Genomic DNA, 23897 nt, shown 5'->3' with positions numbered 1-23897 from the left:
AGAAGCATAAAGAGCCACTCTAGGTTGCACTTAGTTACTGCTAAAAACCACACTGACTACTTCATTCACAAAACTCCTTCTGGACACTGGAAGACTCGAACCTGCTCTGCAGACCCTCAACCCACTGAAGAAGCAGGACAAGTTCCAAACAGCATGACAGATGCTTCTCTCTTTACATGTAAGTATGCAAATAACATAAAATCAGACATATTCTTTGAAACTGTGACTATAATTTTAATTGTATGTTTTATTTCATATGCTATTAAAAATTAACCCTTCACAAAAACAGATATTAGAAGTAGCTATTACAGGGCACTTGGCAGACTCTGCTAGATATACCCTGTGCCTTGTCCTGTCCTGTCCTCACCACCCTGGCAGCCCCCACTGTCCCCACTGGTGCCACCCTACCCTGGCAGCCCACACCCCGGAAGCCCACACTGTCCCCACTGCTGCCACCCCCCGGCAGCCCACACTGTCCCCACTGCTGCCACCCCAGCAGCCCACACTATCCCCACTGCTGCCACACATAAGTGGAGGCTCCTTTTCTGCCCCTCACCAGTTTTCCCACCTGTTTCCCTTTAGAAGGGAGGCCAATCCAGCTAGTTAGGAGTCCCAGAAAGGGGCCCTGCTCTGGTAATAACTGGTATTTTAGAAACAGAATACTAAACATCAAAATACACCTTGCAAGACAGTGACTAAGATGACACCTACCTGCATATGATCACCAGCCAAAACAATCCGTGTGTTTTTCGTTGCTAAGGCTAGAGGCATAATGGTCTCACACTCCATGGCCTGGGCAGCTTCGTCTAACAGAATGTGCGTAAACACCCCTAGAAGACACAGTGCAAAGAGAACACACATCACAGTGGCAGCAACAGCACAGCATCAGAGGCTTCTGACTGCACTACACAAGAGTTTCCTCCACTAGTCCAAGAGTCAAGAGTACTTTAAGGCCTTCCTCAATCTAGACAATCAGCTTAAGCATGAGTCTTTAAAAAGGCTGGGGCTGCCGGGAGGTGGTGGCGCACACCTTTAATCCCAGCACTCAGGAGGCAGAGGCAGGCAGATCTCTGAGTTCAAGGCTAGCCTGGGCTACAGAGTGAGTTCCAGAAAAGGAAAGGTGCAAAGCTACACAGGGAAACCCTGTCTCGAAAAACCAAAAAAAGAAAGGAAGGAAGGAAGGAAGGAAGGAAGGAAGGAAGGAAGGAAGGCTGGGGCTGGAGAGGTGACTCAGCAGCTGAGCAAATGCACTGCTCTTGTAGAGGACCTGAGTTTGGTTCCCAGCACCCATGATAGATGGCTTACAACTACTTGTAACTTCAGGAAACTGATACCTTCTGCACACAGACACATACACATAGACATACACACAATCTCTCACATACAGAGTACTAAAAATAAATTTTTAATGTTTTGAAAGAAAAGATTAAACATTTTCTTTTGTTACCATTTTTTTTTTTTTCAGGAACTGCATAAATCCTGAAATTGATGTCTACTACTTAAGTTAGAAAAGGCAGAGACAGGGGGATCTGAGCTTGAGGCCAGCCTAATCTATAGAGTGAGTTCCAGCACAGCCAGGACTACACAGAGAAACCCTGCCCCCACCACCGGAAAAAAAAAAAAAAAAAAGAAAGAAAGAAACCTTAATCATGTGCCATGATTGTTATTTCTACATGACAAGATACAAAAGCAACTTAGCAAAACCCTCAACAAATCTCTCTCTCTCTCACACACACACACACACACACACACACACACACACACACACACACAAAAAAAAAAAAAAAACTACTGTCCAAATTTGAATCCTTCACATGATCATTAGTTAACCAAAACCACCTGGTCAACTAGAGCACAAATGGAATAGCAGTCATGAAGTTGACTATCCTGGGAGTTAGGAAATGTTTTTCAGTCAAGGGCCAAAGAGTTCCTGTCCCTGCTGAAGATCCTGCCTCAGCTTTGCATCGCAAGAGCAATCAGAACCAAGTTAATAAATGGGCACGGGTAGCTGCATTCCATGCAGAAAACGAGACATTTGCCAGATATGGCCCACAGGTTAGCACCTGCCAAAGGAGCGAATACTCTAAGCCTGGGAGACAGCCACCCGGTGAGTGGGCATACCGGGTTCAAGGTCCAGTTGGCAGAGGTACTGGGAAGTGTTCAGTGTGACCACCAGCACTCGATGTTTAAGAATGTCTTCCTTCTGGGGCATCTGAAAGGTGGAATGTGCGCTTGAGATCAAACAGTACTGGTGCACAACTGGGTGGACAGTCTTCACCCAGCGGTTTCGGAAGTACACCCTGCAAGAGAAGACCACACTTCCTATTAGGATGGTCACAGCAGCTGATTATTAAAACACTCGACTATTATGTAAAACTACAGTGCCAAAATTTAACAAATAAATTTCATAATCATTCACACCATATTAGAGTTAGAATTTTAGTATAAAACTGCCACTATACCAACAATGACCCTCCTATCAAATATTTTAGAAGATAACATAAAGTGTAGATATAAACATAAAGGTATAAAAATAAACCATAAAATAAATGCCTATTTTTTAAGTATTCAGATTAATCTTGCAACAGAATTAACACAGAAATGTATGTTTTACAAGCAATAATTTTAAAAATTAAGTTTGAAACCTTTCATTCTCAAATTACCTTTTCTTAATTATATTCTTACAGAAATGTACTTAACTCATATTTTGTAAAATTGTATGCTTATAACATTTTTAATTGAGAACAATTTGCAATAATTTTACTTCAGAAAAGTTCTTTAAACTGTTTTTAAATCTCAGCACTCGGGAGGCAGAGGCAGGCGGATCTCTGTGAGTTCGAGGCCAGCATGGTCTACAGAGTGAGATCCAGGACAGGCACCAAAGCTACACAGAGAAACCCTGCCTCAAAAAACCAAAAAGAAAAAGAACAGGCCTCAGCTATAGCTTGCTCTGATCTGATGTACTTCTAACCTCCACCATCCCCACCGACTGACATGCCAGGAATCTACTGGCTGCTAACTATGCTACAGCACAGAGTGCACAGGGCTTTAGAGCAACCACAGAGGCTTTACTCTGAGTTTAATGAAAAGCCATCAGATTGGACAGGGCAGTCATGATGACTCCTGTTGTTAAAAGACAAGTCTGATCTCTGCACAGAATCTCCTTAAGGAGAGAGTTAAAGGGTGCATACTGCTCAATGTCTGACAAGCAAATGGGGGCAGGGCTCCAGCACTGTTGGCTTCTGTGATGAAAAATCTACTCCCTTGACCAACTTCCAGGCATCGGCAGGGACATGGAAAGATGTGCTCATGACGGGCCCTCATACAGGTTGATTCTAACACAATCCCAAGTGAGGTGGAGGGAAAACAGGGTACAGAAGCAGCAGGGAGGTGAGTTAGGAGATTAATGCCAGGGACAGGATATGAGATCATGTGGCTTGGCTCACAACAGAAATACACAAATTGGATTCACTAGACATTTTAATGTAATGTCAACAGAACTCATTAATGAACTATGATTCTATGTTTCATTTTTGTTTTTTGAGACAGCATCTGAGATCATCAAGGCTGGCCTCAACCTCACTACCAAATGGATGGAGTATGACCTACACTCCTGGTCTGCCCACCTCTTCCTCCCGGGGTGCTGGGTTACAGCCACCTGCCTCTAGCTTCTGAAACTAGATAATTTGAGGCAGTGTTTATAAAGGTGGAGAAAGAAATATAATGTAACATTTTACAAACCATTGGCAAATGACACTTCTCAGTTCATAATCCAAAATACATCACTGAGAATATAAATGTAATGTAGCTCAGGGGATAAAGCCTAATATGCTCAAAGCCCTGAGTTCCTAGCACCACAGGGGAGAAATAACATACATAAATATATATGTGAAAGCAATTAAACATTTTATGTATCCCTAGAAACAAACCAATTCACATATTCCTAGGATTTAGATTAATCCTTAAAACAGAAGGTAGTCTGGTATATATAGTTTAATTCACTGAAATCTTGTACATGTAGTAAATTCATATGCAATAAATAACTAAAAATGTTGCTACTAGCCAGGCGGTGGTGGCACATGCCTTTAATCCCAGCACTCAAAAGGCAGATCAGGTGGATCTCTGAGTTCAAGACCAGCCTAGTCTTCCTAGTGAGTTCCAGGACAGCCAGAGCCACAAAGAAACACTGTCTCAAAAAACAAACAAAACAAAAAAGTTACAACTTATAACAGGAACTGTCAAAAACTGATGATCCCTTTGGAAAAAACAAAAACAAAAAACCTGTTTCTTTAAAGAGGCCCCAAAATGACAGCAAGCACACTTCCTCCAGATGATTGCCCCCACTGCACTATGATCTTGCCAGGGTCAGAAACTTAGCCTCAGAGCCACAAGCAAAAAGAAACTGCTTTCCTCACGCTTCTTTTCCTTGTTTTTGTTTTGATTTGTTTGTTTTGTAACTTTGAGACAAAGTCTCTTTATGTAGCTCTCGCTGACTCCTGACATAGGCAAGGCTAACCTCAAATTTGCAGTAATTCACCAGGGTCTCCCTCATAAGTACTAGGATTACAGCCATGTGCCACCCCTAGTCCAGCTTTCTATATTTCTTTTTTTTATAAAATCTCTGAATTCTACTCATTTGTCTGTTTATTTATTTACCTGTCTATGGGGGGAGGGGTGCACATATATGTGATATATGAACATGTATATAAATCTCCCAATTCTAAATAAAGTAAAAACCAAAACTCAATGTAATCTAAAATGTTGTCTAGGAACTCCAAACACTTTAGGTTCAGTTGGCAACTAAAAGAAATTTCATGAATTCTAATCCTATGTGTGCTTACCCATACTTATTACTATATTTACTCACTGACTATTCTATTTTCCAGGGCCAACTCCACACTACAGGCCTGAGAAGCAGCCAATTCCATCGGCCTGCCTTCCCAGCAAGAGCTTTCTTCTTGGGAATCTGTAGACATTTGGTGCCCTCTTGTGTTCCATCTCTTGCATTCCAGAACAATGTCAGAAACGCTGATTTTTTTTCCTCTGGCTAGGGGTGTGGCAAGTGGGTAGCACTTAGCATCACCAAGCCTGTGAGGTTCCATCCCAGGACCACCCAAAGAAAAAGCAAAACCCTCAGAAAAGCTCATCTTCCCAGAGCAGTTAGTTAGTCATGCTAATGCTCTCTAGCTCCCAAACCTATCATGGTTATTATTCAGTAGGAAAACTATCAACTAATCTGAGCTAATGTTATACTGCAGACTAAGAATTCAAGACACAGATCCTCCTAGGCTCCAGCTTCAAGCTAGCACTTTTCCTAGAGAGAAAAGCTAGTGTCTAAAGAAACACTTGAGGAAGCTAGGCATTTTTCCATTTTATTCTGTTTACAAATGAAATAACCTGAACCTTGCATTTGAAAATAATTATTTTTCCATCTTGGATTCAAGAACTCTAAAGATAAGAAAAAGTGAGATCTCTGCTATTGGACAAGTTTCTGTATTTGGACCACTCTGACTATACTCTATTAGAATATCATATTACACATATGGAGATATATGTCATGGTGGATCCTCACAGCCCAAAATAATTGTACATAAAAAGGCTATAAGCTAGAAAAATGATGGAGTCTACTATCTCAAATCTCAAATATCCTACACTAAGTCCACCAAGGCTGGGGGTGGGGACTTAACTCAATTGTTCTGTTTTTGTTTGGTTTGGTTTGGTTTTGTTTTGAGACAGGGTTTCTCTGTGTATCCCTGGCTGTTCTGGAACTCTGTAGACCAGGCTGGCCTTAAACTCACAGAGATCCGCCTGCCTCTGCCTCCTGAGTGCTGGGATCAAAGGCGTGCACCACCACCACCTACTTCACTCAACTGTTTCTAAGCCAAGAATGCAATGATATCCAAGACTGCCACGTTTTCTATGCAACACACACACACACACACACACACACACACACACACACACACACACACACACACACACACATGTTCTACCACCACTACAAGTAAATAAAACAATCAATTCTTCTTCATTAGAGTGAGAACACTCAAGGTAAAATGCTAGCTTTTCACTGTGAGGTCAGAGGTTCAAATCTGCAACCTACTGTGAAAGCATCCTTCAGTAATATCTTGTCTCCAGTTAGAGAATAAGCGGTCAGTATTTTATTACTACATAACTGGGTTCTACTGTACTGATAATTTCTGCTGTCTTTTGGAGTGAGAATACAACACAGCATGGACATCTATCTTAACAGGCCATGCCACTGTTCTAAACACTTTCAGAAGGTTTTGGTGACAGGAATTAAAGAATTAAATAGCATAACTTCATGTTTCCATGCCTGGACTCAACAAGGAATAAAAAGTTAGTCTATTATGGATCTAAGTGCGGTTAGAAATTAATTTTAAGCAATAATTAATAATCATTTGAATAACCTAAGCCATGATATGTTAGTTTGCAAAATGGTAAAATTAAGTATTAATTCATATAACAAACAACAAAAGCAAATGGTATAATAAAAATTATTAATGATTCTTTATTGTTTTCTGAAGAAAAGGATTGACTTTTATTCTCCCACAATCTACATTTAAGTATATTTTATGTCCACATATAATCACTGGACCTTTCTAGAGCAATGGGAAATTTCCTTTGCTACTCTGTCTTCCATGGTAGCAAGAGTCCTGACCACGTCATCACAGTGCTGCAGAGGTCACTGGAGTGCCTCCTGCTCTAACGTGCAGCTTCCAAGAAGGGACCACAGCTAGAACAGTACTCCGACAAGAACTGTCTGTCACTCCATGACTACTCTGCTGTGCAGGACATGCTAGAAGTTTAATCAAACTTCATTTGATGCAAGCTAATCACTTACCTTACACTACTTTTTAGATGTACATACCAAAATCTACTCCAACCATAACAACAGTTTTACACAAGAAACTTAAAAAAGGATGTCTTTCTGTATACATAATGTTTCAGAAATGGTCAACAATTTTTACATTTTGCCTTAATTTAAGGCTTTCTTCCAAAGACATAACCTCCAAATGCCAATTCACAGTTAATGCTTTAGGTGTTTCCAAAGCCTCTAAAATCTTTACAGACACCTTTTCTTAAGAATAACAAAGAACGATACAGATACATAATAAGCGTTAAAAATACCTGAGCGGTCTTGCCTGGGGATTGCCTGCTTCTACATACGGATGTAAATAATCCTTTATGTAGAGGTCAGCAGCACTATTAGAATGGGTGCAAATGAGAATCCTGCTGAAATAAATGGTGCAAATAAAAAGGATGACACAACACAAAGCCAGTCAAGCAGTACATAGTACCAGAAGAGCAGTGGCCACCTCATATGTCTACCTCCCTCACCCTGCTCGGATTCTTCGCCAGGACCCCATGATGCCTTTAGAGAGTACGTTACTCTAAGCCAAAAAGGAGTTCCCCCAAATAATGTTTAAATCTGTCCATAATAAACACTTTAAACCCAGCTCTTTGAGTTCTAATATATCCCAACTCTCAGCAGACTTGATGTTCTGATAGCTATGTTAGAAACTATCATTGTCTACATTGCCAGCTTCTAAAACAGCATATTCTAACAGAATACAAACTTCATGGCTTTGAGGTCTTACTTTTCCTTTAATGAGTAAGAGCTGAATAAATTGTCTCATTGGCCCTCATTCTATCTCTACAAGAGAGGCTCTGCCTGCCTAAGGAGACAGGGGAACGCCTCCTCCGGCTCACCTCGTCTCCTGCTGCTGCAGTATGTGCTTGACGGCCTGAGCCAGTGTGAAGGTTTTGCCGGTCCCATAGGGTCCGATGATGAGGACGGGCGGCAGCTGGATGCAGAGAGGTGTGGTGATGGCCAGAACAGCTTCCTTCTGTTTTGCATTTAGCCGAGGATCCAACTGCTCATCCCATTGTCTGTAGAAAACACAAACATGACAGTGTTGTCAGTCTCCCACACTAAATCTACCCAAGCAGCACAACATCTCCAACAGCCAACACTTACTCTGAAACCTCTCAGATTACCTAAGAAAGTCATTGTAAAGTGTTCTGCCACAAACAAAACTAACCTGAGTTAGCTACTAGTCTAGAGAAATCAAACACTTACAGTCTGTTTGCTGATGATATTACAAAATGCAGAAAACTGTTTCCCCCAATGAGGAAGCTGTCAATTCCTCCACTGCAAATAGAATGCAAAAAAACAACCACTGACATTCCTACTGCTGACCTATGGAAAGTTCTCCACACAGGCTTAGAACACAAAGAAAAGGAAAACCTGCATCCCCCTGGTTAAGAGATATCAAAGTAGAATACGTAGACTGATTAAGTAGCCTTTTTTCTTAAAGGTATCAAAACCCAGACAAAATGGAACATTTTCTGGTATTTACACACATACACCATCCACATAGCTCCTACTGTCCAGAGTGAAGAGCACCTGCTGCAGTAGCACAAGCAGCTGTGTAGTGAGGTCGCTCCCATGAATGCCCCTTGAAGATTGAAATGGACACTAGATGCTGAGACAGGTGAAATTAAAGAATCAACAATATTCTTCCTCACAACTCCAACCCAAATACTAAATACTGCAACAACTATAGTAAAAATGAGGAAACCATGAACCCAAATAGGAAGGACGTGTAAAGACACTCCTGCAAAGCTTGCTCAGTATCTTCAGAATGACCCACAGACAGGAGGACAGAGGTGACAGCAGAAGTCCCTCTTGGTACGGCTGGATTCCACTCAGACCAGAGACTACTCCCATATGAAAACTGTCCTAACAGTCTGAGATGTTGAAAAATTGCCACTGAAACACTGTGCTAAATTCAAACCAAGAAGATTCTTTCAATCTACAAAACCTTAGAAAACAAACTTGCTACTACTAATTTTTCTGAATTTGACTTTTTTTTAACAGCAGAAGAAAAAAGGACTCTGAGCATGTACTACATGGCGCATCTTACTTCAGAGTCCCTCTTCAATAGCCAGCTTCTGCAATCATAGCTCTTCCAGAACCTGGCAATACTCCATCTTCTATTGCAAAAGAAGAAATGAGCTCTAGGTGACCACCATGCCCAGACCCCACTGAAGCAGACACTGGTGTGGTTACTGACAAATCATCCTGTTATGGAATAATCTTTTTGCACACTGTGAAGACGTGTCTTTGCCAAACCTTCTGATTGGTTTAATAAAAGAGCTGACTGGCCAACAGATGGGCAGGAAGAGTTTGGGTGGAAGAGCCAGACTAGGAGAATGCTGGGAAGAAGAAGGGCAGTCTGAGGAGTTCAGAGAGAAGCAAGATGAAAAAGCCCTGCTGAAAAAGGGAACTGCCACATAGCAGAGGGTAGGTAAGTAATATGGGTTAATTTAAATGTATGAGTTAGCTAGTAACAAGCCTGAGCTATAGGCTTAGCATTTATAATTAATATTAACTCTTCATGTGGGTTATCTGGGAACTAGTGGGTGGGAATGAAAAGTCTGCCTACATCATCCCAACTCTGGCCTATCTGATAGGGGAAGAAGTCTCTCAAACCATCCTCTATATTATATTAAAACAACAACAAAAAGCAATGCTCACTAGATTTTTTGGATTTTTTTAAGTCAAGAAAGCTCTTCTCATGTTGGTGTTCCTCTGGCTGCAAAGAATATGTGGTAAATAAATCCCAAGCAGCCATCACATAACTAGTGAACAACAAGCATCAGAAAACAATAGCAAACACACAAAAATCCCAACATGTTGGTCTTTTCTGTGTCGAACACACAGATTGCAAGCCCAGCACCACTTTGAGATCTTTGGCAACAGTTACTCCGCAGCTCTCACAGGACTGAGCCTGTATGATAATGAGTACTCAGAGACAGAGGCACTCACCAACCTAAGACAGAAGAACACCTGTGTGGCCTGGACAGGCATCTCCATGATGGGTAGGGTGACCTGCTGACATCCCATGCAACCTAAGTCAGAAGCTCATTTTTCAGTAAAAGGGGCAAACCTGTAGGGCCCTGGCCCCTCCCGTTTTGGGTAACTGTTGCCTTGCTTGCTGACCTTGACCTTGATATCCTCCCTATGCTAATTCCCTGCCAGGTTCTACCCTCCTGAATGCTTAAGGGAAGCTCCTTGTCTGTGTATCCTGCATATGGGGCGTTTAACAGCTTAGATGCTAGATTGTAAAACATCAGATCCTCAGCTTAAAAAAAAAAAAAAAAAAAATCAGAAGGGAACTTCTGCCCTCCAGGGTTCTCCCATTGTGCTGTAAGCCTGTATTTAAGATTTCCTCCCTCCTTCAATAAACAGCATTCAGCATTCAAACAAAAAGAAGAGGAGGTCAAGATCATGATGGGGAAACCCACAGAGACAGCTGACCGGTACTACTTGGAGCTCACTGACTCTGGACTGACAGAGCTCGGGAACCTGCATGGGACTGAACTAGGTCCACTGAATGTGGGCGACAGTTGTGTGGCTTGATCTGTTTGTGGGGCCCCTGGCAGCAGGGCCAGGACTTATCCCAGGTGCATGAACTGGCTTTTTGGAGCCCATTCCCTGTGGTGGGATACCTTGCTCAGCCTTGATACAATGGGGAGGGGCTAGGCTCTCCTTCAACTTGGTATGCCAGACTTTGTTGACTACCATGGGAGGCCTTACCCACTCTGAGGAGTGGATGGGGGTAGAGTGGGAGGGAGGTGAGGAGGTGGGAGAAGGGAGGGAGGGGCAACTGGGTTTGGTATGTAAAATGGAAAAAATTTTAATAAATAAATATATTTTTTTTTAAATCCCAATATGTTGTTCAGGGCCAGGAGGAAAGGCAATGTGGTATGTGACAGCACTGCTGGCCTTGGCCCCGATCCTGGTTATCTGCCTCTGGGCTTCTGTAACTCAACTTTCAACAGCAGGTCAGCTCAGAGAACTGCTTCACACACCCACATCTGACACCCCTTCTCTGTCTACAGAGGTAAGGCATGGCATTAGACAGCTGTCTTAAAGCCAATGAGACCATGTATGTTTACATGAACTAAAACACTCATCCAAAGCTATTTGAAAAAATAATTGAGAAACAAAAGTTCAATCCATTTTAACTTCTATTTCTACATTTTCTGATGATTTTTAAAGATATTACTTGAATAATTGACATTTAAAAACAAAACAATACATACTAATCATTCCCATCAACATGAGTCACAGAATGCTGTATAAGACTCTATACATTAACTACAATGTTAACAGATTAATGACAATATTACAGGAACAATTTTGTAAATTTGTCAATATCTTTCCTTAATTATGGAACCCATTCTGCTTGTCAATTGTTTCTGTATAAGGGCCTCTGAGCAGATCAGAGACTTTATTGATGTCAGTCATTTCTGTAATTTCTGGCAATGATAATGAATACATAAACTGAAAGCAGCTATCATTATTGTACCACCACTTAGTGAAAGCAACCTAAACATGCATGCTGCAAAGCCTTGTTTCCACAGTTGAAAACAGAAGGTCTTTTCATTTTTCTTTTTTTTTTTTTTTTTTTTTTTTTTTTGGAGCTGAGGACCAAACCCAAGGCCTTGCGCTTGCTATGCAAGCGCTATACCACTGAGCTAAATCCCCACCCCCAGAAGGTGTTTTCTAAAATGGAATAAAAATTATTTTATTCCCAGCACTAAGTTAATTCCAAGTCTTTTCTTTTTTAGCCCAATCCAACGCATTCCTGCAGGTAGTTTACAGGCTACATGCTCAAGAACGACCTCTCAGCTTCACTGTCTTTCTACATTCCCTGGGATTCCAACAAAGAGTTTAAATGGCTACTGGCTTCTCGGGTCCTAGACACAGGACCTTCCACTACTGTTCCTACTGCGGTGGGCAAGCCTGGCCCTGCTTGCAAGCATCCTGCCGCACGACGGCTTCTTGGCACTTCTGTAGCTGACAGTCAGTACTGTTGGACACATGAACAAATCAAGTCATAACGCCAAAAGCTTCACTAGGGTACTTCACATTTGATACTAATCTTCCTCTTTAAACTTGAAATTAATATTAACTTCAGTGTACAAGACTCTCTTAATATTCAAAATAAGTAAGACATGGTCTCATACTTTACAAAGCCTAGAGTCCAGGAAAAAAGTTGAGATGTGCACAACTGACAAAACTGAATTTAGAGAAATCACACTGGAAAGGACAGAACTGTCACAGCAGGGACTCAGTAAGTAAGTGCTGAAATCATGAAACCCAAGTATCCCGCTCATCTGCTTGAAGAGGGGCACTTGAACTGCCCATGACTCTAAAGGACCAAATGATCTTCAAAAGGCTGATCCTGGGCAAAGATAGCAAAGGAAACCATGCAAACATGAGGAGAGACACAATGAGGATACAGTGTCAGGGTCGCACATCAACGTATTTAAAGCTAACAGACTAGAATCTTAAAGTGGCTAGTGATGTTGCATGGATTTTATAAAACAATTCTATAGGAATGACAAAACATAAGGAGGCAAATAAGTATAGGAAGGCATAGATACATGTCAAGGCAACCAAATGCAGCTAGAGCATGGGGACAAAGAAAGGAAGAGGACAGCACTGGAAGGCACTCAGTGAGAAGCGATGACAGGGCTCAGAATCGGCCTCTCAGACTTTATCCAGAGATCTGCACAGGATGAAATGCCATGGTTATTTTAAAAAACTAACTTTGGAAGAAGTATTTGGGTTGGACCAGACAACAGAGAGACAGACAGCAGGATGGAAGATCAACAGAATGCCACAGAAATAGTCCAGGCCTAACATAAGCACCAGTTACAAGAATGGAAAGAAAAGGATGGATGCAAAGGAGCTCAACCAAACGAGAGCTGAGATGTCCCTGGGTTCTAAAATCAGATCACAATCACTTTCAGGACAGTGAGCAGCAAAGACACAGTCAATGAAGAATGCTGGAGCCACACAGACTAGTGCCTGTTGGGAAATCTGGCAATAAACAGAAGTGGGGAGAAGCAGTAATAGCAAGCTCCTACTGAAAGTTACATCATGTTTTATTCTGTTTTAGGGCCAGAAGCAATGGAATATTGAGTAGACTTGTATGTGCAACTTCTAGGCCTGATCCATAAAAATGTACCACCTGGTCATCTGTGCTCACTCTTTACTTGTCAACATGCAGAAAATCAATCACTAAAGATCTAAGACATCCATCAGTAGGAACAGAGCCATTACTCTGCCAGGTGGCCACCCAACCATGTCTTTACTGTGTAAAGCCACTTAGATATTTTTTTAAGGTCAAGTAAGCTAGGAAGGCAGAAGTTAAGGGGACAGTAACCAGTAGCAAAGATGAACAAACACTCACACAGTTGCATATTCTTAGAACAAACCAGTAGTACTTTACTTAACCATGAGTAGAAGTGACAGTTAAACAGATCTCTATTTGCATAACCCCTAACAGGACAGCAGTTTCCGAAGAAATATCTTCTAACCACTCCCTCCACTTTGCTAAAATCACAGTATCATCTACATCTCAAAGTTGTGTATATATTTGAACCACTGTAGAAAGGTCATGATTGTCACATTAGAAGTCCATTTGGAAACATCCCTGAACTACTCAGTGTTCTATTAAATTGAGACCACTGAGAGAAGCCACAGAACTAACTCACAGTCTGAATGCCAAATGTTTCATTCGCCTCAAGAACATAGGCAAACTTTCTAACAAAAGTATGCTTGAGCTCAGTGTACTTGCTTACACTGCAGTCCCAACTCTGGAGAGACTGAGGCAGGAGACTACCACAAGTTCAAGGTCAGCTTGAGCTACATAACAAGATCCAGCTCAGCCTGGTTACAGTGTGAGATGCTGATTTAAAAAAGAAAAAGGGGGAGAAAAAAAGGAAATAATCAAGTTTTCTTGAGCTGATACAGGCATTCAATTTAATATTAACATCCTTCTTTTTCTAACAAATCTCTTTTCGTACCTGTTAGGACTCCAAGGTATGGTAGGAGTCATACTGATGTCTGGAAACAAAACACCATTGTCCTTAATCCTGTCTAGTGCATAATGCATTTCACAGAGGGGTAGTCGATTCAACTGAAACTGAAGCTCGACCTGAAATACAAAAATGAACATTTTTCAAACAGCTCTTACATCAACATCGATACTGGCAGTGTACAAAAATACTTCATGGAGACAATAGTTTGCAGGACAAGTTTAGAGCTTCTTTCAAACTACGATCATATCCTAACAGTAATTAGTATAGGAAAACACTGGCTGTGTTTGTTAGGCACTGTAGCAAAGCAGCTGCCATGGATGACTTCAAGTGATCATACTAACAGTATACATGCTATTACTGACCTCATTTTACATAGTAAGAACTGAAATCTTTTAAATGCTAGATAAAGAGTATGAGTCCACCATGCCCATGAAGAATACATCTGATAACATCAGAACGAGCGTGTGGTACAGACTGTCAATGAATGGTAACTAAGTTTATTCAAAAAGATAGGCTTGCTTTCTACTTAAATATCAAAAATTGAGCACAGGCTTCACCTAAACACCACTAATGCAAAAAGAAAGGAATCAGACACAATGCTGATCCCGTAGCCCTGGACACAGCAGCTTCCAAAAAACTCTGCTCTTCCGTTGCTGATGTCAATGTCTAATCAGAAAGCTCGAGCTTGTACAAGATGGGAGCATACATACTACATGTTCCTTAAATTCAAAAGGTGACCACCCAGGATAAGACTTCCAAGTCCAGTGTACTTGTGGCCGGGTGGAGGGTGAACAAGCAGCAGGCAGCAGCTGACAGTGGGGTGGGAACACCCCAGGAAAGGTGCTGCCTGCAAACATACCTGTGTGTCACAGTCAGGCCGAAGATTAAGCTCTTCACAGCATTCCCTGGATATCCTTAAAAATATATACTCTTTTGTTTTTTCTTCAATAGTAGCTTCATAAACCTTCTCTTTGGTCCCCTGGGTCTGTACTGACTTCTCTTTAGGGACTGGTAATAAATAAACAGCATTGACTTTGGTCATCACCAGTCGTCCAGCCAAAGTATCTTCAGAAAGGGTTTCAGTAAGCTTAAAACGACCAAAGAGTTGTCCATTCTGCGCATACTTTGCACCCCCAGAGACTCCAGTGAGCATGAAGCTTGCTAAGATCTGCAATTGCACCTTAAGGTTGAACCTAAATCGAAAGCAGAAAACTAGTTTGAGTATTTCTCATCAAAACCATAAGACCTAGAAAAATACCACAACAGAATTCAAATATAAATATATGGAAATGTAAACTTTTAGGATTCCCCTGGACTGAATTAGCAACTCTATATACTACAGTATCTTTCTCCTCTAAATCCAAGCTGAAGACAAGTCCCATAAGCATCGTTAGTTGTTGAAGAGTATGGATTTCTAAATGACCAAGTGCAGCCCTGAGTGGGCTCAGTGGGTAAAGGCACCTGCTGCCAAGCCAGAGCTCATGTGGTGGAAGTAGTGAGCTGACTCCAAAAAGTTGTTCTCTGACCCCTATGTGAGCCCTGCCTCACACACACACACACACACACACACACACACACACACACACACACACACTCTCATACACACAGGCACAAATAAATAATTCCTGTGAGTCTGAGTAAACTACAGGTGATTTTTAATAAAGTGGACTACATTAACTAATAGGAAAACCTGTTCAAACATGGTTGAGATAATTAAAACTTTAAAATTACCTAAGCTAAGAAGAAAGGAACTGCATGAGAACTACAATGGACTTTCAGCTGAGGGCTGGCCAGGTATATCATACTAAAAGACTCTAACTATAACATTTCTCTCTTGGTAATGCTAGCCAATAACAACCAGAATAAAGTTTATCCATTATTACAACGAATTGAGTCCATGCAGGAGACTCACTATGAAAAAAAGAGGTCGGCCGGGCAGTGGTGGTACACACGCCTTTAATCCCAGCACTCAGAAGGCAGAGCCAGGAGGATCTCTGTGAGTTCAAGGCCAGCCTGGACTACAGAGGAGATCCAGGCACCAAAACTACACAGAGAAACCCTGTCTCAAAAAAAAAAAAAAAAGAGGTCAGCCTATCTTTGCAGACAACAATCAGGACACCTGTGTACTTGTGACTATGAGAGAATGTGTGCTTGAAGGCATCAGAGAATAAAGATTAACTTACACAGTTAAAGAAACAGCAGGGTGTGGTTGTGCACAAATTAATCCCAGCACTTAGAAGGCAGAGGCAGGTGGATCTCTGAGTTCAAGGCCAGCCTTGTCCAGGGCAGCCAGGGCTACAGAGAAACCTTGTCTTGAAAATTTTAAATTTAAAAAAAAAAGAAAGAAAAAGAAATATTCACATAGAATACACAAGAGGTATAAAACCAAAAGGTCTATACATACTAAAATTAGTATTTAATAACACAACTTTATATGTGGACCAGATAAAATCCAGTAGGATCTGCCTGCCTTGTATGAGATTTTCCAAAAATACTGTTACATTTCTCTCATTCTGTATGTAATTTTACTGAGTAATTTAAGAAATGCAGATTTCATCTTATCCAACTATATCTGACTCTTCAAAGACTAGATTTATGCTCAGAACTCAAATTAAGCAGGCGGTGGTGGCGCACGCCTTTGATCCCAGCCCTTGGGAGGCAGAGCTAGGCGGATCTCTGTGAGTTCGAGGCCAGCCTTGGCTACAGAGCAAGTTCCAGGACAGGCCCCAAAGCTACACAGAGAAACCTTGTCTCAAAAAACAAAAAACAAAAACAAAAACAAACAAACAAAAAAAAACCCTCAAATTATAAAGCCTGAACATAAAAAGTGAAGTAAATAAAACTGTCCAGCTGATAGCCACTGTCCACCTCACCATTTGAAGAGAACTCGAGCCCTTGTGTCATGATGGCAGCGTCACAAGCTGCCTTCCACATGATGAGAAGGACCAGGTCATTAAAACTCACTTAAGTTGGAAGAGACTCCCCTAACACATCACAGCCTGTCAGACCTCTCTCTGTTGCTAGAGGTCATATCCAAGCTGCAAATCGTCTCCCTTCTACTTTGCAGTCACTCTCCTCTTTAAACTCCATCTTCCTTGGGCTTCTGTAGAGCCACGCCCTCCAGGGACTCTCTGCTACCTCCCTCACGTTCTATCCACAATCAGCCACCTTTCCAAAGCTCCAGTGTGTCCTCATCCTATTCTCTAATAGATACCTTTGTTCCTGTATTCTCCATGCCCAGATGTGGAACACCAAATAACCTTTGACTTCTCCAATGTGACTCCAGGCATTATGCAAAAAGGCTCCACCATTCCCCAAGCCAGAAGTTGAGTTACATTGACTGATCCTGTCGCACAAACGGCCATTCCTCCCCACTATACTATCACAAAGCCCTATTTTCTGGGGACACCATGAGTTCCTACTACTGGTTAAGTCATTTGCAACGCAACATTTTTAACCTGGATTACTATATAAATTTGAACATGGCTTCCTGTCTCTAATCTATTCTCTCTATCATCATATACAAAACTCTGAATTCAACAACTTTATTCCCTAATAAATTCTTAAAATTCTATAATACATTTCTCAACCATCTTAGGCAATATATTCAAATTTTACTGCTATATTTAATTTTGAAACCCACCATCCCAAAACTTGACCATAAATGAACAGTCCTGAACATTAAGGCCACAGCCTTACAGCAGCAGGAAAACCTGCTGTGTCACTAACCAATGACTTGATGTCCTAGAAAACAAACACCTCAAAAAGCAGAGTTTCCTGCAGAAGACTGGCCATATGCTAAAGATGCAGATTTAGCCTTTCTACTAGAAACCACTATTTAATATCTCCTCTTCTTAAAAGGCTGGTACACTAAACTAAAATCCCAGGCATGGCCTCTCTCAAATATTAGAAGACTAATATCTGACAGCTTGAAGCTGAAGATGGCTCAGTGATTATGAGCACTGGCTGCTCTTTCAGAGGACTGGCACCCACATCAGGCAGCTCACAACCTCCTATATGTAACTCCAGTTCTGGGGACCTAATACTCTCTTCTGGCCTCCTTGGGGTGCCTGCACCCACATGCAAATAAATACCTGTACACAGACACACAGAGAAACACATAAGTTAAAACAAAATAAATCCTAAAAAAAAAAAAAAACTTTGAAATTTAATAATTCAAATACTTAAAATACAAAATATATCCTAAATGAACAAAGACAATTTCTGCCACTGTTGCACACCACATTTTGAATAAATCTTGAAGCCAATACAATGTCAGCCTTCTCAGGAGGCAAAAACAGAGGACAAAATTTCAACTGTTGTAAAATCACTTTGTCTAGCTGATAAGAAATGTGGTTGTAACCAATGCCAGCATTAGTTAGGTCAAACCTCTGAAGAGATATTTTCATTTTCAAATACCAAAGCTATAGAGTAAATTTGATTTCATGAGATTTTTCCCACTACATAAACAAGAATGAGCCTAGTAAAATTAACTATTGGGAATTTTTAGACAACAGTTTGGATTACACTGGGTTTGGTTTGCTGAGGCCAAGTGGAGAAGTGAGGTAACCCACAGTAGCTGTGCTCAGGGCTGGGATGGGACACACACCCTATTCCCACACTAGGCCTGCCAGGCAGCTGGGCAAAGAGCCGGGCATGCAGACCAGTTAGCCTTGCCACCGTACAGTTCAATGGAGACCATAGTTTCAGTTCCTGTCTAGTCTTCGTATTTTAAGATTTATTTTTATTATTTTTAATTATGTATATGTAGAAAGCATAAATGCATGTATATCAGGTGCTCTCAGAGGCCAAAGTATAGGATGCACTGAAACTGGGGTAACAAGCAGTTGTGAACCACTTGATGTGGGTTCTGGGAATAGAACTTGGGTCCTCTGTTGTAGAATAATATTTTAAATTGTGTTACTTTGGGTTATGTTGCATTTAACTCTATGAAGCTGTGTTACTGTGCCTATCTATAAAATACCTGATAGTCTAGTAAAGAACTGAATGGCCAGGGGTGAGAGGTGGGCAATGGAGGGTAGGGGATGGAGGATGAGAACATAAGGAAATGGGATGGTCAAGATGGAACAGGAATGGTGTGGGAAAGCAATGAGAGAGACACCATGATGGAGGGAGATATCATGCAGACAGAGAGAAACCTAGTGCTAGAGAAGTTGCCAGGAATCTCCAAGGATGACCTCAGCTTAGACTACTAGAAATAGTGAAAAGGATGAACTAAACTGGCTTGTCCCAGTGATCAGATCGTTGAATACCCTAACTGTCATCACAGAACTTTTCTCCAATGACTGATGGAAGCAGATGCAGAGATCCACAGCCAAACACTAGGCAGAGCTCTAGGAGTTCAGTCAAAGAGAGAGAAGAGGGATTCTATGAGCAAGTGCATCTGGATCATGATGGGGAAACCTGCAGGGACAACCAAACCAAACTAGTGGGAACTCATGAAAGTTGGATCAATGGCTGTGGAGCCTGCATGGAACTGGAATAGGCCCTCTGCATGGTGAGACAATTGTGTAGCTTGATTTGCTTGGGGAGGCCCCTGGCAGTAGAATCAGAATCCATCCCTGGTGCATGAGCATGCTTTTTGGAGCCCACTACCTATGGTGGAACACCTCTAGGAGCTTTGAGGCAGGGGGAAGAACTTGGATTTGCCTCTACTGGATGTGCCTCCCCATGGGAGGCCTTGCATTCTTGTGGGGAGGAGTAGGGGGTGAATTAGGGGGTGGGGAGGGGGATCTTTGATTGGTATGTAAAATGAATGAGAAAATTCTTAATAAAAAACAAAACAAACAAACAAAAAGAACTGAATGGCTAATAGCAAGGCAAGAGAGAGGACAGGTGAGGCTGGCAGGCAGGAAGAATAAATGAAAGGAGAAGTCTGGGAAGAGAAAAGAAGCAAGAGAAGGATGACTTCTGGGACCAGCCACCCAGCTACACAGCCAGGCATGGAGTAAGAGTAAGATTTACAGAGAGCAGGAAATGCCCGGAGGCAAAAGGTAAATGGTATAATTAACTTCTAAAAAGCTGACAAGAAACAAGCCAAGTTAAGGCCAGGCATTTGTAATTAAGAATAAACCTCCATGAGTGATTTATTTGGGAGTTGGGTCGGTGGGCCTCACGAAACAGCAAAAGCAACAACAGTCCTCTACAAGAATAGTACATGGACTTACACTCTGAGCCATCTCTCTAGCTCTAAAGTCTTACTTCTTTAAAAGTGTATCTCTCAGAATTGAATATATTTCTTCCAAAGTAGGATCACTGAATGCATATCAACATGTGGCCTAAGTTTGTTCCTGAATGACCTGAAGGCTTCTGTGAAGTTCCATGAGATAAAGTAAACAGAGTCTCACACTGTAGCTGAGGCTAGCTCAGACACTGCTAGGTGGCACAAGCTGGCTTTGAACTCGTGATTCTCTTGCCTTTGTTTCCTGATTGTAAGACTACAGATGTATAACACTAGGTCCAACTCTCTGGTAAGTTGCTGTGCTTTTGTTTTTGTTTTGACACAGGATCTTACTGTAACAGCCCTGCCTGGTCTGGAATTCATTGAGCTCCACCTGCCTTTACCTCTCAACTGCCCAAGTGCTAGGATTAAAAGCATGGGCATATATTGTTCTTTCCTAAGAAAATGGAATATGACAATAGGAACAACATACATGCACATTTATTCATGTATTAATGTGGTGATATATTGTGTTCTCCAAAATATTTATCTGAGAATCAGAGGAAAAAGCCAGCCACTATATTAAACATAGAAATCAGGCAATGATAGCATACGCCTTTAATCCTATCACTCGGGAGGCAGGGATCTGTCTGGATCTCTGTGAGTTCAATGCCACACTGGAAACAGACCCAGGCTTGGTGGCACAGCCTTGAATTCCAACATTGGGCTGTACAGACAGACAGGAAGTGATAGAGCTGGGCAGAAAGAGAAAGTGATGTAGCTGGGCTGAGAGAGGAAATGAAAGGCAGAACAGAAAAGCATATAAGCGTGGGTATACAGGAAGTAGGTCTCTTTGGCGGAGGATCTCCAAGTGGTAGGAATGTGGCTGGCTTCTTCCTGCTTTTCTGATCTCACAGTTTTTCACCCCAATACTTGGCTCCAGGTTTTTTATTAATAAGACTGTTTAGCACTTCATCCTACATATTAATAAATATGATTTCATCACAACAGACTACAGTAATAATCAATACAAGCCTTTTAAGATTTGCACAAATAGGAGGCCAAGGCTCAACAGGTAAAAGTGCAAGGATGACCTGAGTTCAATCCCCAGAACCCACACAAAAACTGCAGCTGTGGATGCAGTAGCCCACACTTGCGATCTCAGTAAGGGCAAGAGACAGGAGAATTGGCCAGAAGTTTGAATATACAGTGTGGCAGCAAAATAAGAGAGAACCTGTGCTGTGGGATGTTCTGTATGTTAAGTGTATTGCTCTAATTAGTTAATAAATAAAACACTGATTGGCCAGTAGCCAGGCAGGAAGTATAGGCAGGACAAGGAGAGAGGAGAATTCAGGGAAGTGGAAGGCTGAGGCAGGGAGACACTGACAGCCGCCAGCGCCATAAAAAGCGAGATATAAGGTACGGGTAAGCCATGAGCCACGTGGCAACTTATAGACTAATAGATATGGGTTAATTTAAGATATAAGAACTAGATAACAAGAAGCCTGATGCCGCCATACAGTTTGTAAGCAATATAAGTCTCTGTGTGTTTATGTGGTTGGGTCTAATCGGCTCCGTGACTGGCGGGTGAAAGAGACCATGGGCTAGGCAGGACTGGAGAAAACTCCAGCTACAGACCCTGTCTCAAAATCAAGGTGAAAGGCAAGACCCAAATCCTGAAGATTGTCCTCTAACATCACATGTCCACCTAGGCACTCAACAATTAACAATCAATGGCCCTGCACATATTTGTAATATAAACACTCAAGAGAAAAAGCACTTATCTGTAATATAAACACTCAAGTTCAAGACCAGCCTATGGTACACAGCAAAACTCTGCTCCCCACAAAGAGAAAAGAGCACAACCAAAAAGGGCCATGACATAGTCCCAGAATAATGAAAATCAAGTATATTGACCTGGAACATTTCATATGAGCTACTTTCAAGGGTTCTAACACATTTAACCAACAAACAGAGTGGAACAATGTACTTTTACATTTTCATCTGCTCTTTGTTTTATGGATATGCCCCTAATAAGTGTTCTGAATCTATTATTAATGATAAAGCAACTTGCAGAAAAAAATATTAGTTATACTATATTTAAACAGAGAGAAATAGTTATAAAAATGCAATCATGCTTCATTGAGGTTCAATTTTGAGGTTTCATCCTTTTTCACCTAAACAGTAAAAAACCACTTTCAAAATAACAACCTTTTTAATAGTTTCACTCACTCACACTTTCATTTAAGACTACTTCTCTTACATTAATCAAATAATCTTTTGCTTTCAGCTCTTGGTATATGATTGTGACTAAAATATAAAAGATGACAGAACACTTGTAAATTGCTATAAAGCCGATTCAAACTATTTTCCTCTATCTAAATCATTTCATTCTTCAAAGGACTTTCAAAATATATGGCTAACTTCTATTTTTGTAATTTATTCAACAAATATTCTATTTTTTTTCTTCCTTTTTTCTGGAGCTGAGCTAAATCCCCAACCCCTCAACGAATATTTTAAGTCCTTGCTGTAGCCTGCAGTCATGAGAAACTGTCTCAGAGCAGAGACTGGTCCTATACTCCAGAAGTGAGCACAACTGGCCCCAGACTCGATATTCAGTGCAGTCTTGTGAGACAGAGCCGTGGACTAAAATAAACACAACTCTTTGGTGTTTGATTTTCTGTTTCAAGACAGAGTTTCTCAGTGTAGCCCTGGCTGTCCTGGAACTCACTTTGTAGACCAGGCTGGCCTCAAACTCAGAGACCCATCTGCCTCTGCCTCCCGAGTGCTGGGATTAATGGTGTGCGCTACCACCTCCAGCTTCCTAAACAAAATTCTTACTAGCACTTTCATTAAAGATAGACTGCAGAGTGCCAAGGGTGCTGGCTCATACCTGTAATCCTGACATTCAAGAGGCAGAAGCAGGACTACCAAGAGTTCAAATCTAGCGTGGCCAACATATCAAGTTCTAGGCCAGCTAGGACTTCATAACAAGACCCTGTTTCTAAATTAGTGAATTAGTTAAAAAATACAACTAGTGAAGAACAATTATTTTAACACCCATCCTCACTTAAGCATGTCTCCACTGTAAAATTGAAAACATTACTCTAAAGGCAAAAGAAGGAGAAGAGGAGGGGAGGGAAATGTGTGGTGGAGAGGAGGAAGGAATGGAGGGAGGGAGGAGTGGGGTGAGGGGAGAAAGGAGTAGAGGGAAGGAGGAAGGGAGAGAGAAGGAGAGGGAAGGGGAGGAAGGTGGTTCTCAAAGAACTTACTTGCTGACTTCTTTATACTGGGCTATCTCCTCAATATAAAGCAGGTCGTGCAACCGTGACTGATAGTTAGCCGTGGTCAATGATTTGTCTAAAACGGACTGTGTAAACAGCTGGTCAGCAGAAAGAGGAATTTGGTATCTGATCAGAAGGCTCTTCTCCAAGTCAGTAGTTTCATTAGGTTCAAAATCTACAATAGTCTTAGAAGAAGAATCCCAGCGCTTGGCTGTGGTTACCAGCTGCTGTTTTGCATGCATCAGGTATTCAAGATCTAAAGGAAAACAAGAAACACATTTATAAAGGAACACGATGTTAAATTTTCAAGTGAATAAGTACTCATTTTTGTAGAAGAGTTTCTATATGAGAGCTAAAATTCTTAAAAATAAAACAACACAAAACTCATTGAGAGAGTACTTCCCCATGCCTGACATATCTTGGATCATTTTAACAAAATAACATTGTTAGGAATCCATGTGAAAACATCTTTTTATACAGTAGGCTAGTCATGCCACAAAGAGTTA

The 23897-nt window shown here is 41.4% G+C and overlaps 1 protein-coding gene across 4 annotated transcripts in view; it reads right to left on the bottom strand.

Moving 5' to 3' along the window:
- The window catches only part of Helz (helicase with zinc finger), a 154253-nt gene that overhangs the window by 58937 nt on the left and 71419 nt on the right, over positions 1 to 23897 (bottom strand). For 3 of the 4 annotated variants that reach the window (XM_036195770.1, XM_036195771.1, XM_036195774.1), the window contains 7 exons: positions 23380 to 23647; positions 14786 to 15119; positions 13912 to 14042; positions 7735 to 7914; positions 7153 to 7257; positions 2122 to 2300; positions 712 to 830 (listed from right to left, as the gene is read on the bottom strand). In XM_036195770.1, the coding sequence (XP_036051663.1) occupies positions 712 to 830; positions 2122 to 2300; positions 7153 to 7257; positions 7735 to 7914; positions 13912 to 14042; positions 14786 to 15119; positions 23380 to 23647 (1316 nt within the window). The remainder of the gene's footprint in view (positions 1 to 711; positions 831 to 2121; positions 2301 to 7152; positions 7258 to 7734; positions 7915 to 13911; positions 14043 to 14785; positions 15120 to 23379; positions 23648 to 23897) is intronic. The other variant, XM_036195772.1, reaches the window with a different exon arrangement.

Source organism: Onychomys torridus, chromosome 8 (genome assembly GCF_903995425.1).
Source record: "Onychomys torridus chromosome 8, mOncTor1.1, whole genome shotgun sequence".
NCBI classification, from domain to species: domain Eukaryota; kingdom Metazoa; phylum Chordata; class Mammalia; order Rodentia; family Cricetidae; genus Onychomys; species Onychomys torridus.
The sequence above is the reverse complement of the archived record's forward strand: the minus strand, read 5'-3'. Positions and strand labels throughout refer to the sequence as shown.